Raw genomic sequence first — 15790 nt, forward strand, 5'->3', positions numbered from 1 at the left:
TGCTATTCCAGAAACCACTGCCTTTCCCCCTCCCAAAGCAAAGCGTGCCTGTCCCTTGCATAGTCTGTCAACAAGAGGGCCACTGCTACTCCTAGCTTTTTGTCCATTAACTTTGGTAGTTCTTAAAATGGAAAAAGTATTAGAGTAGCACTGCTTTACAGAATAAGCTGTACAGTAAGCTACTTTCCCTTGAAAAGGTGATGGAACTTTCTGCTGCCCTTAAGGATGACAGATAGGCGAGCTCATCTCCTGTGAGACACATGACCATTAGCTCTAACATACATTGGAGTAACCACTTCATATGTGCTCGAAAAGAAGGTATTAGCATGTCTCTAAGACTAATCTGAACTCTTAATTCATAAAATGCCTTTTTCCTGATGTCCATTAGAGCTGTTAGTTGTACGTGGTTCTACGTAGCTTGGCCTAACCTTGCAGTGAGAAGACTTTTGCATGATTTAAGTGTCTGGCATGCTATCCCTTGTTCAGATTGAAAACCTAGCTTTTATTTCTCTCCCAAGATAGTATAATTCAATAATATATCCAATCCAGATAGTACAAGTAGTAATAATTCATTACTTGATTATACATTTATTTGCAACTTGTGTTAAGATGCAGCTAGGAAGCTCTTGCTCTCCTGTTTAAACTCAAGCAAGTACCAATTGAGAACCTGCAATGGCTGTACTGCAACTTGGGTGTTAAAGAGAGGAACATACCAGACTGTCTACTAGGGCACAGGGTACATACATGGTTACTGTAACCACCATTCAGCATGGGCTCTGATCACAAGCAACTGACCAGAGACATCACACCAAAGACATTGAAGGCACCACTGTAAAGGCAAAGTACTTCCAATGGAGAAGAGGATTTTTGTTCTAATCAGCAACATCCTACCTTATTCCACACTTTTCTCCCGCTTTTAGTTCAAAATACACTAAGTAACTGTCTCCCTTCCAGCTCCTAGTATTCAAAACTATTGCAACTATTAAGTGCCAAGGAGGGGATTTTAAATGTATGCACTTAACTGTTTTACCTTGAATTATGTTCTCTCCCAGAAAGATAAGATTCAGTAAAGTTGGTTCCAAACAAAACCAGCCTGTTCAACAAGCCCTTATGGCCCAAGCTGTAGCCATTTGTTTGTATTATGTAACTATTTATCAAGGATTTTCCACACACAACAACAATTAAAGCAGTGTCTATTAGAAAAAGAGTGCAGGTGGAAAGTTCTTCTGCAGTGAATCAAATAAGGAAGGGTTAGGACAGAGAATTCTTTTTGTTCCGTTTTCTGTCTTTTGTAGCAGTCACCTGCCAAGAGAGGCCGTAGAGAAGTAAAATTACAAGGAAGAGCAAAATAGGCTGCAGCTGTCCAGCTGGGATGGCGCATGGATGCTACTTTTACAGTCTGCTTACAAATCTGCTTGCTTTGACGCTTCTGCACCCACCCTACTTCTAGCAACTGAAGACCTAGTTTCTGGAAAGCAGATGTTAAGTAAGTGTCAAATGGCAATTTCAGGAGGCTCTGCTCGGTGGACTCTAGCAGTGCTGTCTAGTAGACCTGATGTTCTGACAGCTTGTAAACACAGTGTCCTAATGCAGGGTGTTAGAAAGCCTCTGACTGCAGAGGCCGTAAAATTTCAACGACAAATTAAAGGTTTGTTCCAATTTAGTTCAACAAAAGAATTACTGATAGCACAGAGAACAGAAAGTCATTAACAGCTGACCACAGCTAAACGTTCAAGAAAGTGAGAGGAAGAATTACTAGAGTTCCCTTTTTTGCATCTGAAGGAAGTTAAGTAAGTGACAGCAATACAGTGCCAGCTATACTTCCTCAGCGATCTTCACCGCAGACAGCATGTTAAAACTAAAGTGGAAATTAGAAAAAAGCATGGAGATTGTGGGTCACTTCTACAATAGAGATGTCAATTTAAAAACAAAGACTTTCTTAAGGAAAAGGACTGGTCTTTCCATTAAATGATATTCAGCTCCATTTTTTCCTCTTTCTCCATTTTTTTTCCCCTACCTGCCAAGGATGATTATGTTACAGTTATGAGCAACTGGCAGTATAAGACGCAGCAGCATGATTTTTCCTGTACAAAAACATCCAAAGCCCTGAAAAAGCAGGCAAGGGAGTGACTGCTCTGAGACAGGCAGATCACAGGAACATAATATGCTGAAGCTCATAGCGATGAACTGTGCACTAAGCCTTGTGAGGCCCCTGATCCCACACCTCACTAAAACCTCTGAATCCACAGCAAGCAAAACTACTCCTTGGCTCCAGACGGCCTTCAAAGGAAAAACAAGCCATGCCAGCCTCCTTCCTTCCAGAGGGAGACAATCCACAGAAGGTCTACTTGGAGAATATTTGCTTCAGCTGTTTTAAAAGGAATTAGCAGGTGAGACTTTGGTGGTTCAGGCTCTCTCTCAGCCTATAAAATGCTAAGATAAATGGATACATCCACTACAGTTCGCATTTCTACAAACTGCAGAAAGGCTTTAAGGGTGCTGAAGTCTATTACAGTAGAAGCAGCAGCTAATTAGCTATAGCCACAGTTCAAGAAGAACAGTTAGCTTAAAGCTGATGCTACTACTGGCTGAAGAATTTGGGGCAAAACAGTACATCACACCTAGAACCCACAGTATCATTCTTGGATTTAGCATGGCGAAAGGATTACTCTTACAGGGACAGCCTTCCTGGAGGGAACCACTGTCCCTGCATGAACTGAATCCTATTCTTTCCACAGCACAAGAATACTGTTCATCTGGTTTTACAGCTTCTCTGCTCAGGAAAAAGAAAAGGCTTGCTGTTAGACATTGCTTCTGTCTGCATTGCTCTGCCAGTTAAGAACACTGAACTCAAAAGGAACCTCCTGCAAACTGCAAAGCTGGTCCAGCTGAAAGGTCACATACTGCTCTCAGTCTCACATAAAGCCAAGGACAGCGGCAGGCAGTGCTGAAGGCTGCGTGACAAAAGGAGGATCAGCAGACAACGTTAAAGCACAGGAGTGACAGGTACCATCTGCTACAAAGGAAGGGCTAGTGACATTAGTTAAAGCATACTTAATCAACCCAATCCCGCCCAGCTCCATCTGAGCTGAGGCTGGAGAGCATAGTGGCTGCAAGGTGGCTCAGTGATGTTGGTCCCTGTTAAATGTGAGACCGTCTTGCTGGTTTGAAGATTTCGAACCAAAGCAGCAGGTGTGATGCAACTGAAAACCAGAGGAAGTGGAAGGAGGGGTTTAAGTAGAGATGGTGCTCTTCTCCAGCTATGAGATAGGTAGGTATAGTCTTTGCCAGTTTACACCACCTCAAACGCTGGACGTGAAACCATGCTGCTCCGGTAAGTCATAAGATCCTGTAGCACCCCCTTATCCCAAACTTGCTTCTGCCATTGACAAGGAATGGTAACGTTATTCCAACTCAGCTGCTAGAAGTTGGGTGAGGGGTGTTTAAAGGAGTTCTGTTCTTTATCATTGGTTAAACTGTCCCCACCAATAAACATGGTAGGACAGGAGATGTTTTATGAGACTGGGCCGCTAACAGCCTCTGCTGAAGCTCTCTTCAGTCCCCAAGTGGAAGAGGGGATGACAGCAGGGTTTTCCAGTCAAGTCGTGAGAGCTCAGCTACAGCATTTCACATTGGTCACCATCAGACAAAGTGCTTTCCTGAAGTCAGCCCTCAGGTATTCAGGCTAGGCCAAAACCTAGCTGTCACTGCACCAGTGAGGACTGGTGCAAAGGTGCCACTGGTCCTATCTGAGCAAAACAAAAACAAACACAAATGAAAGAGAAAGGGAGACAAAAAAAAATGGAGGAGGTACTCATTGGGAAGTGGAGGGGGAGAAAATAAAATCACATTTTGTTTTAAAATTATAAATATCCTCCATATAAAGTTATTAAATAAAATGAGATCCGTCCAGTGGCTGCGGTGCATTCCAGTGATCCTCCTAAGCAATTTCTGGTAGTCTTTAAAAGTGATCTTTGCTCCCCATCTCTCTTGCCCTTGGTTTAAGTGCAGCAGGGGTTGTCAATGACTAGCATAACATCAATGCCATACACTTCCAGCAGGTCCATAAGGAAACTTCGATCCCCTTGGGGATCCAGGCCCATGCCTCGTGCGTGGTCAGCTGTCAGTGTCTTGTCCTGGCTGGCTGACACCTCCATCAGCGTCTGAAATATGCGGTTGTTCTGCTCCATGAAAAACCTATAGGATAAAGTCAGCTGAGATGATGGCATTGGACCCCCCCAAAAGATAGCATATTTAGCAAACAGGCAGCAGAGCCACAGAACTGCATTTAACACCCTTTAATCATAGCTCCCCCCTTCTGAGCTGACTTTGGAGTAGTTTTCCACCTACCCTATGGATGACACAGAATAAACAAAGATAAAGCAGTAACTTGTAATTTACAGCGGTACTTCTGTCTGGCCGATTTATAGTAGGCATTCCGCTTTTCAGAAGCGACCCATGTTATCAGCTAATGTGTACTTTGTGGTAACCAAGTGGGTACACCAGACCTACAGCTCCCATAATGCAAAGGAGGGAACAGTGTCGTCAGCCATCTAGTAAGCCACTGGGTAAATAAATTCTCCATTACTGGTGCACAATGCAGCAGTGAGAGCTACTTCTTACCTAGTGCTTTCCTAGGAACACGCACAGCTGTTCAGAAGAGCTCTGACTACAGCTGTGCAGCTCAACCATCAGAGCGCTGCCCCAACAGCCCTTCACACAGTTTCACCCCATTACTTCTCACCTGCTGCAGACTGAACAATAGCAACAGGCAGTGAAGGTGGGAGAGGTGTGGTTTTCATCTAATTCTGCACCTCAGACTCCACCCAGTTCTGGTTCCTCTGTTTGCCAAGTACAAAGCCAGCCACATCAATGGGCCAATCCTTCATATACAGGTCTTATCTCCACCCTGTACCTCCTCCAGCATGGTACAGTGCTTGCTTCCCACAGACGTTGTCCTTTCCTCAGCCAAGTGTTCTGGCATGAGAAGTCCCATGGTGCTTATGTTTTCAAAAACAGGAAGGGATTCTTAGAATTCTAATTGTGTTTTAAAAATACCCGTCTCCTCCCCGCACTTAAGAGACCTGAGCGGAGACTAATATGGCTTCATTTGGCTTCTCAAATCAAAAGGAAGATGATCTGAAGCGGATGAGACAGTTTGGTTCTTGGATCCCAAGGGGAAGACAGCTGACTATGGAATTAATGTTAACCAGCACAACAGGGAATCAGTGGAAAAAGGCTCCCTAAACCTAACAGTGACCAACTAAGTATTGCAGGTAGCCACTCACAAGATGAAAAGGTCCTCTTCACAGGAGCTACAATCTTCACCCACTTCTTGAGAATACATTAACATCTGCCTGAGAGAAGGGAGACAGATTAAATGCACTTACCTACAGTGAACCTCAAAGCCTTATGAGAAGACAAAGATTACAACTAAAAACTTCACATCCATTTCTTGGAGACAAATCAGATTAGCACCGTTGCCTCGATATCTGAAGCAACAGCGTAGTCCTTCTAAGACACCAGTCTAGAAGTCAGGCTGTTTTCAGTTCTGCTACTGATCAGTGGTGAACCAATGGTGAGTCACAACCTCTGCTTCTCTGCCTGCGTTCTACCTGCTCCATCAGGCTGAGGGATCGTATGTGTGCGGAGTGCCCATGGACTCTCATACCAGTCAACTACAGTAGAACCAGAATCTCAAAGAGATGAGCTGAAGCAGTGGGAAACTTTGAAAATACTAAGACAACAAAGAAAGGACAAAGGAGCAGAGTCCTCTTTATCTCACATCGCACTGCTGTCCTATTAGGACCAGGACCACTCAGATATCTTTTATTACCTCTGGTCATTGAGCCGTCGGTACTTCTCCTTGTCAGCATTGTTAATTTTCAGGAGTGGTTGCAGATGCTCATGATGCGTCTTCACATTTTGGTTGTCCACATAGACATCATAGAGATCCCGTTTCTCTTCAAAGATCTTTTCTGTTGTACCTGCCATAATCAGAGAAGATTTTCAGAGCAGCATGTTGCTTTCCCTGCAGACCAACTGTTCTCTCCTGCTTTCATAGTTAGTCATTCCATGCACATCCTATTTCTCATCAGTTTTATGCCACAGTCTGGTGTATCAAGACATTTTGCAGCTTGAATTTAAAAACGTCATGCCTAATCCATCATACTTACAGGCCACATAGGATACTTCTGTCTCCAGCATTTCTATGTCTGCCACATTTACATAGAAGAATGGTTTGGACTCTGGGACAGTTCCTCCAAGACCAGGTAGAGAAACGTTAGCAAGGCAACAGCAGCAATACACTGCGGACAAGAGAAGTACATCCTGAGATGCTTTCAATATTCCCTCATGGGCATTCTGAACCCCGCTTACTCAGTTCTCTTGCACATTTCTATGAAGACAATGGTTAGAGCTTTGAAATGTCCCCGAACACCAGAACTTCTCCACACATCCAATTTTGGATAGAAAATAATCAGTTCTCCTGTGGGAATCCCATGTTTTAGATTCCACGAATTCATTCAGCACTCTTATTGTTCTGTGTTGACAAGAACTGTGTTTGACAGTGTCAGGTATGTCCTTACCCAAAAGGCCTGAAGAAAAGCATTTTGTAGGAAATGGGTAAATGCAGGCTGAACGGTATCTTCACAAGGAACGGTTGCGATGGATTTTGAAGACCTGCACGATGTCTATCCCCTCAATACCCACAGGCATTTCTGCAGTGCTTCAACCTACTAGATCAGAGCTCTGCGGTGTCCCTGGAAACATACCTCTATAGCAGACAACTCCAACTGGGGGTGGTGAAAATATCAATATGCGCTTGCGCAGCAGGGCAAACTTCCAGAGGACAAGGATCTGCTCACCGAAGAATTTGATGAACTGAGACATACAGCCAGCAGGGTGTGTGATCTGCAGGTGGAGGGAAAGGGAAGAAAACAGCTCAGAGGTGAAACAGGGACACATGCACAGATGCTAAGTCTAAATGTGGGAGCAAGACCAGCACACAGCAATGACAGAGAACTGCAGCTTGTAACAGCACAAGTAACAAAATCTTACCTAAAGCAGCCTACAAAGCACTGGAGGGTCTGCTTATATAAAGAAGTACGAGGCACCAGCAAGGAGCCGCAGCACACTGCACATTCCTGCAAGCCTCAGAGCACCTGCCTTACCTTCATTTCTGGGTACATGTATCTGTGGATGGATGGCAGCCAGTGGACAGGTTGCTGAGAGGTGGGGGTGCCCTTGCTATCAGGGAGAACTCCTTTCTTGTCATCATAGAACGCCTCTAGATGGGAGTAGTGCCCTGGCATCTCCAGCTGGTGTCTGGAAATGAAAGGGAAAAACAGGGATAGCTGTGGTGTCTCCAGACTTTACGTATTTAGTGCCTCATCCCCAGCCAACATCTGCTTTCCTAGTTAGCAAAGGAGCCTTGGCTGCCTCAGTTGCACAGACGTATCCAGGAGGGCAGCTGAAGCATCAGGAGTAACACCAACCTTCAGTGCAGACAGAGAACACAGGCAGGAGCAAAGCAGAGAGTGAGCTGATGTATGCATGAGACTGATCCTGTTTTAAACTATGCTCAGGTAGGAACAGCTTTCCCTTCTAACATCATCATTTTCCCTGCCAGGCCCACTCAACACAGCTGAGGCACACAACTAGCCGGGATAACCGTCATAGGTTTAGAAGCCTTTTCTGAGCCCTTAGTAAAATGGTTTTCAGAAGCAGAAAAGAAGAACTTCTTGTCCTCTCAGCCTTCCCCTTGAGGCTTCTGTCCCCACAAAATAAGTGGGGTTTGGATAGCATTTGACTAGCCTGTTAGCAATCAACAGAATGCTGCTAATAACGTCCTTGTTTCCTTCCCGTTGTGAACCTGTAAATCTTTCTGGAGAAGCTGTCATTCGAGGAAATCACAAGTTCAACATTGTAGCCAAATTCTCACTCGTGCCTAAAACTGTTCTTTCAAGGCAACATTACCTCTCCCAGGCAAGGAGCGGCCAGTCCCATCCCCACAGGAACTTACCTGACCTGGTTCTCCAGGAAGTGCATGTACCTATACAGCAGGGTGTAGGAAGGGGAGAGAATCCCCACGGACTTCATGCGGGCACCACGCTCTAACTCACTCTCCACAGGCATGTTGGCAAAACAGGCCAGGCCAAAACAGAGCCCTTTCCGGAAATAACTGGGGACAAATATTTGACAGAAAGGTTAATGTTAAAAAGAGGGCAGGGGAAAAAACAAAGATAACTGACCACTAAAAATACACCTATGGTGTCCTAGCCTTCTCGGGAACAAGGCAGGACATTTAAGACAAGAGTTCCCAGTGCCTCTACCGCTAAAGGCCTTACCAGCCACATCACAGGCTGATAACACAAGCAAGGAAAGAATTTGGAAGGATGACCCACAGAGGATGCAGGACCCAGTCAATGGGGCACCAGCCCATGGAAGCATACTCTAGCTGGAGTGCAAGGGTAAGTTCACACGCCTTTGAGAAAGTAACTGTTATTCCTGACCAATGGAATTGTGACAGTGCAATTCATTGCAAAGCATTGCTGTGTTGCAACGCTGGGCTAGTAAAGGGATGGGAAGGGAGAAAATTCCTAGCACTGAAGGAAGGAGTGAGCAGAAAAGAAAGTGAGCAAGGACTGTTTATCACCACGTTTAAAGGATCCAAAGGCACTGGCAGAATTAAGAACTTTTTTCCAAGTCCAGTTCCTGCAAAATCCTTCCCATTTCAGTTCTGCCATTCTCTCCCTTCACCCTGGGCCTCCGCTGACAGTCCCAATAGGGGTAGTGCAGTATGATTTGCCCAGTCCGCAAAAAAATTTGCACACCACTGAGAAGCTGCCCTACCCCATTCACCAGGTGACCTCCACCACTAAAAGCTGTCATACAGCAGATCCCATGCAGCTAGCTGCTACTTGATATGATGTTGAGAGTATTGCAAGAGTATCTCTGGCTCATCTAGATAGAGTTTAGCAGCATGTTTATGCAGGAACTTAACTTGATAGATGCCGTTTTTCTTGCACGTTCTGAATTAAGGGATGGTGGTGTAGATGTATAGCTAAGAGAAAGATGAAGTAACATAGCTCAGACATACTCACATGAAATCTGACTGGATTTTGTGGGACCCGCTTGCCATTGATTTGAATTCCACACCTTCCAAATCAATATCTTGGGGTAAACACCACTCTACCATGTTGCCTGCAGAAAAGCAAATTTATTTGGGTAAACATGGACACAGTACTAATTTCTAAAGGGCAAACAGCAGCAACAGCAAGCTGCTGCTTTTACATCACTGGGATGCCAGTTACAGTGCACTGATGCAACTCCTGAACTCCCAGTTGTCACAGATGGTAGCTGATGTACTATACTCCATATACCTCTTGCAAACGTTACTTGTTGCAGCACAACACCCAGATATTGCAGAACTTTCTGAGCCGTTTCTGAAGCTAGTGCTATTTTGTGGGTTTATCCTTTATAAGCTTAATTTTACCTGACAGTGTATGAGCTATGTATGATATTAACACTGTTCCATTCAGGGTGTCTAAACGAGGATCTGATACAGAAAGAACCCAAAGCTGCAGCTTTTTAGGATGCATTTCTGTGATAAGCTCATACCACCGTCATCATCCTCCTTGGGCTTATGCTTGGCAGGGCTGGTCAAACAGAAACCCCTAAGCCAGCACCCCAATCATCACTACTTCTCCCTGGAATCTCTCATGATTAGCTTAGGGTAGGAGGAGTTAGCTTTATATGGTGGCTGAGGTGATCCAAGTACTGCAAGATGTTTGTGCATGCTAGAATAACCAAACAAAAAAAGCACATAAATTATAAGCTAGATCAAGATTAGCAAACATCTGTCACCTGCCAACCCAGCTAGAAAGCATGCAGCTATTCAGTGGAAAAGGCCACCTGAGGAGCCTGATCCTGGAAGAGATGACATCAGAGAAGTCATAAAAAGTCCCTAAAGCTGATGAAATCCTGCCCTGCTGCTGGCAAGTTTACCAAGGACAAAAAAGGGGGACTTCTGCTTTCCCATGCCAGCACTTCAGAGCCTAACCTGCTCATCTGGACACTCCCGCTGCACCGAGATGTGCTCCAGGTTTACCCACTGAATTCCTGTTCTCTGTCAGCCTGCCCATAGCAACAGCATTGGAAGGAATGCTATTTCGGATTAACAACAAAGCAAACAAACATTCCTCAGTATAATGCAATGGCAGATGCACCGAGACGATGCTTTGGGGTAAGCATCCCAGCTGTGCTTGCACAAACAGTGTACATTTGGAAGGACCTTACGTGCAGCCGAGCCTTTTAGAGAGATTTAAATATGAGGCTTCATTTCTGAAGCCTGTCTGTTGTGTCATTACTCATACTGCACAAGTATATGCATGCACTCTCGCACAGGAATTGGGCTTAGCTACTGACATTTAAACAGGCTATTTTTCTTCTCACATACCGTATTCAGCAGACCTCCCCCAACCCTGCTTGGCAAGGACTTAAAAAAAAAAAAAAACAAAACCAAAACAAAACCCAACAGCGTTAAGCGTGGCAACAGGAGAGGTTTTGCATCCAACTAACCACTGCTAGTCCGCAAGGGGACCTCTCCCGCAGAGCCGGGCTGGCTGGGGAGCAAGCGGCAGCCTCGTGACCCCGAGCACAGCTCTGTGCAATCACACGCCAAACCAAACCACAGAGCTCTGCTATAAAGCGTCTTCGCCTCTGAGGCGTGTGAAAGGCTGGCAGAGAAAGCCAGTGACATCATGTCAGCCTGTGCGGTCCCCTGTAGTTTTTGCATATTATATATAGATGTTGGCTTTTGTTGTTTGGGGTTTTGTGTGTGTGTTTTTAAAGGCACAAGACCCTTCCTTGAAAGACTGAGGAAATCAGCTCTTAAGACTGTTGCCTCTTAACCATGAAATTGTGGTTAAAGCCAGATTTGCTTTTAAGTCTTGCATTGCAGAGAATCACTTACAGGTCATTACCTATAGATTCATAGATCAATATGCAGGAGCACCATTGAGCAAGGGCAACTGTTTGACTTGGTCCAGTTTGGTCACAAAGACTACTGTCAGGGAGAATACTCACTATAGAGGTGTTGAAGTGGACATGGCCCGAACAGTGACTGTTCTGCAGCAGTAAGGTAGGAAAAGATGCCTTGAAACAGATCCTTACCCTACTTGTAACCACAAAACCAACTCGCATATCATGCAGCTATTTTTTTTTTTTCCCCTGTCACAAGCAACCCACACCTGCGCTCCTGGCAGCTCCTCGCGCCACCTTGCCCTATGAACATACGGGTGACGTGGCAGTTGGAGAACAAACGCGGAGATTAAAAAAAAAAAAAATATTAAGAAAGTCAGTCCGGTGAAACAGTAGAGCAAACAAAGGAGAGACTTCACCCAGACGCGATAGCGACTGCCAGCCTGTCCGAGAAACCGGAGGAGGGAGCAATGTTGTAGAAAAACAGGAAGCATTGCCCTTCCCTACACAGAAAGCAGCTCTCGTGTGCAAGGGGAAACTTTCCAAGCAAGAGTCACCCAGGGTTAGAGAGCGGGCAAGTGCCGAGAGTGAAATCTGGAGATCTCTTGGCAGCTATCTCCCAGCTACAGGCCAGGTCAGAACCAGCACTCTCAGTTTCTGGTGTGCAAAGTTAAGGTTATTCTTTCTCTTGTATTTGCTCTCCCCTGGATTTTCACATCCTTACAGAAGTGATGATGGCACTAGAATTTGGTGGTCATCACCCGGCCCTCCTCACTATTAGATGTTTCCCAAGACCTTTAGGGTCCTCAGCTGTGCAATGCCAGGACACAAGAAGTACGAAGTGTGACTTAGCCATCACACTGGCTCTGTTTCCTGCATAGAAGAAATGCATGACAGAAAAACAGCATATTTGCATGTTCCCTGGTGCAAAACGGATTACTTCCCTCTCTTCCCTCCGTCTCCCTCCATTACTCACATTACCCTTTAAGCCAACAGACTGTGTGGGACCTCCACAAGGTTGACTACCATCATCTGCATCACAGAAAAAGGGCTAAGAAGGTTCAGCTTCTTTTCAACTATTCTGATCTGACAGAGTTGATGCAGCCACGGACTTTCCTTCATCTTTATTTATCTCCCTCAGAAAGCAAAATTTATTGTTCTATTTTTTTTCCCACTTGTTTTACCCAAGGCAAGTATGAGTCTTGGAAAGCACACGTGCTCAAACCTAATGACAAGTTAGTCACACCTACCAGATATATCCCCATGGCTGCCCAAGACAGAGTTGGGTCTTCTCTTACGACCCACCCAAGGGAACACCCACACTGGGAAATTCAGCAGCCTCATTAAAGCCCCTCGTGACGATGCTCTTTAAGGGGCAGTGTTTGCATAGATGCGGTGCTCATGCTTTTTGAGGTGTCAGAGCATTCACAACTCGTCACTCCCTGAAGGAGGGGACTGCCAAAGGGCAGGGAGCAACAAGAAGACGGCATGGTTGGCTCCCGGCCTGACACCATTCTGCACTTGATTTACAGTTTGCTTGCTGCGTTAATGCAAGAGCCGTCTTTGTAATAGCGGTGAAAAGAGCTCTTTCTCAAGTGCCACAATGTTCACCATGCTGGAGGTGAGGACAGCAGCACTGATGTAGAAGCTGCCTCTGGCTCTTATGTTCGGGCACTCACATAAACATTGACAGAGTCCCAGGGATACCGGAACCGTAACTGGCCTGGCAACCCCACAGCCTACCTTCACGAACTCATCACTTGCAACTGCTGGATACGCTGAGCTTGTCTGCTTCAAGCTCTTGGGAGGGAATTTTAGGAGAGAAGCTCTTGTGTTCTTTATTAGCCTAGTCACCACTTCATCCTTCTACAGTAAAACATCTCTCACCCAATTGCTTGCCTGTATTTGTGTCGACATCACCTGGAGTTACTACCCTCCCAGCCACCAACAGAAATTCTGCCTTTCACATGCTTGAGAGCAAGCTACCAAAGCAGCTACCAAAGCTGCTGTGTTTTTCCTGGGCAGCATCAAGCAGGTTTCCAGCTCAGACACCGACTGGATCATCTCCTTTAAGTCACACACAAGGACCAGATACCCTTATGAACACTACAGAAGTCCTTCACACCATCTGATGTGGTGTGATGGAATTCTCACATCCTCTTTCTGACCCTAGCAAGTTCACACCACTGTAGCTTCATGATCTTTTTTCCAAGTCCACATCTTCCATAGGGCACTCTGCCCTCCACCTGTGAAGCTGACATTTGTTGATGTGTTCCTCACAGTCCCACCATGCTCCTTACATTCATCATCAGCGCTGAATAGCAGTGGGAGGCTGAATCTTCCTGGACTTGACAGGCTGCTCCAAGGCTGATGACACCCAGCATTAATTGCACATCAGATGTGAGAAGAGCTGTTTCCCAACTTTCCCTGGACTTCATTCAAAGCAACAGCTGGTTCAGACAAACTCCTGAGACAGCTCAGCTTTCTGCCAACCAAGAAAATCTCACCATTTCATAGAAGGCATACGCTCTCAGATTGAAAGACAACCTGCTGTTGTTGCAGTCATCTAGACTCTTCCATGTTTTGGATACTTAGGAGAAACACCTCCCCTTTCCATCTCCTGTTGGAAAGATGACATCCAAACTCATTTTGAATTTTGATGAGTCAAAAGCCTCTGACGTCTAGACTGAAGACACCTCTCACTGGTGCAGTATGAAACAGGTACCTTCTCAAAAGGCCTCTGGTGTTTCAGGACACAGCGTCCATGCTGTTTGGCACTGTGCATTTCTGACACCACATCGCACTTGTGCCTCCGTTTTTTTCGCTGCTTCCTTGGGATTTTCCATTCAAGACCAGGATTCAGTCTTCAATACCAGGGTCCTCTTGCGAGCATGATGGCAGTTACCTCCCCCTTCCTCTGACGGACCCCAACACGCTTCACAGAGCTCTTCCTGCCTCTAGTACTTTTGCTATGGATTTGCTGAGACAGTATCTGTCTACAGAGGAGAGAGGAGCTCGCTCCCACCAGATCCAGATGCAAATGAGCTCCTGCATCTCCCAAGCTACTTCCTAAACTTTCTGACTGTACCAAGACTTTCAGCTATCCCCTACTTTTGTCTTTGCACCCCAGGTTGGTGCCAGGCAACTGAACGACCCAATGATCTGTCTCAGGACATCAGATCCCTAAGCGCAGTACCTGAGTTAACAGATGCGAGATGGGCGCTAACTTTCTATCTAACTGTGTCATAATATCCTGTTTCCTGGATTTTGCTAGAGCCGCAAGGCTAAGGAAAACAAAGTTAAGACGTTTTCTGAAATGTTGATTTGCAGACCTGAAACCAAAAACCTCTGTCAGTAAAAAAGTGATACAACACCAAAGTCCAGCAGTGCCGAGGGAGATGGAGATGGCAGTGAAAGGTGGAAAACACGTTCCCTTGCCCCTCTCCTCTGCTCTCCTGGATCGCAGCACTCCACTCCAAAGCACCAAGAGTTCCAGAGATCCCATCAGAGGCCAGCCTCTAACACAGAGGTCACCAAGAAACACACAGCCAGGCTGCTGCTGCTGGGGATCGCACCCTGCGTGCCTGCCAGATTCATGCCCGCTGTACCCACCATCCATGGCCGGGAGCTGCCGGCAGGTCCATGCCACCCCATGGAGACAGCGGGATGCTCTCAAGATGCTGCCAACAGGTTGGTGCCCCCCAGGCAGCGCTGGGCAGAGGTTTGGCCCGACTCCTGGACGCCGTGCGGGGCCACCCGGGGGTGCCCCAGCGCCGTCTCCAGCATCCCTGTCCCGTGTCCCGCTGCGGGGCCGAGCTACGCCCGGCCCTGCCCGGGTCACCGGCTCTCCCGGGAGCGGCGCCTTCCTCCCGCCATAAATTCTCGGCGGGATGGAGATCAAACGCAATCCCCCTCATACTCCGCTTTTGGCATCCCGCCCCCTCCCCCCGGCCCTCGGTCCCCTGGAGCACGGCGCTCCTCGGGAGGCCGGCCCGGGGCACGGCGCACCGGCAGCCGTGCCGGGAGGCAGCGGTCTCCCGCGGGGGCGGAGGGCAGCTCGGCTCCCGCGGGTCGCTCTCCACCGGGGTCCGGCGGCGCTGCCCTCAAAGGCGGCGGGGGGAGGGATACGAGGGACCGGCAGCCCGGCCCGCATCCATCTTCCGCCGGCGGCACCGGGAGCCCCAGGCCCGGCCACCGCAGGCCCCGGCCCAGCCCGCCCGCCACCGACGCCCCTCACCCGTGCGGGGGTCGAAGGTGACCACGAAGACGGCCACGATCTGGTCCTCCTCCGCCTCCGGCCGCGGCGGCCCCACCGCTTCCGCCGGCCCCTCGCCGCCCCACGGAACCGCGCTCCAGCCGCCGCCGAGCCGCCGCCCGCCGCCGCCGCCCGCCTCGGCCGCGGGGGGCGGCGGCGCCGACACGGCGGGGCCCTCGGCCCAGAAGAGCAGCGGCGCCTCGTCTGCGCGCTCCACCATGGCCGCGGCCCCGCGCCCGCCCGGCGCCCGGCCCAGCCGCGCCGCACCGGCCGCCGGCGGGGGCGGCTCCGGGGCGGGGACGCCGCGGGGGGGCGGGGACGCGGAGAGCCACGCCCTCCGCCACGGAATGGGGCGGGGCGAGCCGCTCGGGGGGTGGGGCTTGCAGGGGAGGGGCGGGGTTTAACGCGGAGGGGGCGGGGCTTGGCGCGGATCGGGGCGCGTTTTGGCGGGGGCGCGGCGCGGCGCGGCGCGGCGCGGCGCGGCACGGCACGGCACGGCACGGCACTGGTGGCGATGCCCGCACCACCGGGCTGCGGGACGGCGGTGGGTAG

At 48.2% G+C, this 15790-nt stretch overlaps 1 protein-coding gene across 1 annotated transcript; it reads right to left on the reverse strand.

Moving 5' to 3' along the window:
- Positions 1 to 1297: 1297 nt before the first annotated feature.
- On the reverse strand, positions 1298 to 15495 carry DENND11 (DENN domain containing 11). The gene is made up of 9 exons (XM_074582634.1): positions 15221 to 15495; positions 9105 to 9204; positions 8024 to 8182; positions 7173 to 7326; positions 6774 to 6912; positions 6177 to 6308; positions 5837 to 5987; positions 5289 to 5357; positions 1298 to 4197 (listed from the first exon to the last, which is right to left on the reverse strand). The coding sequence occupies exons 1-9, from the start codon at positions 15456 to 15458 to the stop codon at positions 4002 to 4004; spliced, it is 1338 nt and encodes a 445-aa protein (XP_074438735.1). The 5' UTR covers positions 15459 to 15495; the 3' UTR covers positions 1298 to 4001.
- Positions 15496 to 15790: the final 295 nt, after the last annotated feature.

This window comes from Larus michahellis, chromosome 1 (genome assembly GCF_964199755.1).
Source record: "Larus michahellis chromosome 1, bLarMic1.1, whole genome shotgun sequence".
In the NCBI taxonomy this organism is placed as follows: domain Eukaryota; kingdom Metazoa; phylum Chordata; class Aves; order Charadriiformes; family Laridae; genus Larus; species Larus michahellis.

What these genes read in the sequence shown, in the direction of transcription:
- DENND11 (XM_074582634.1), bottom strand. Translation starts at nt 15,458, where the DNA reads ATGGTGGAGCGCGCAGACGAGGCGCCGCTGCTCTTCTGGGCCGAGGGC. An exon ending in TTCCTGGAGAACCAGGTCAG is followed by an intron (nt 7,327 to 8,023) that starts GTAAGTTCCTGT and finishes TTTCATTTCCAG; the next exon opens with ACACCAGCTGGAGATGCCAG. An exon ending in TGGAGTTGTCTGCTATAGAG is followed by an intron (nt 6,309 to 6,773) that starts GTATGTTTCCAG and finishes TCTTGTCCGCAG; the next exon opens with TGTATTGCTGCTGTTGCCTT.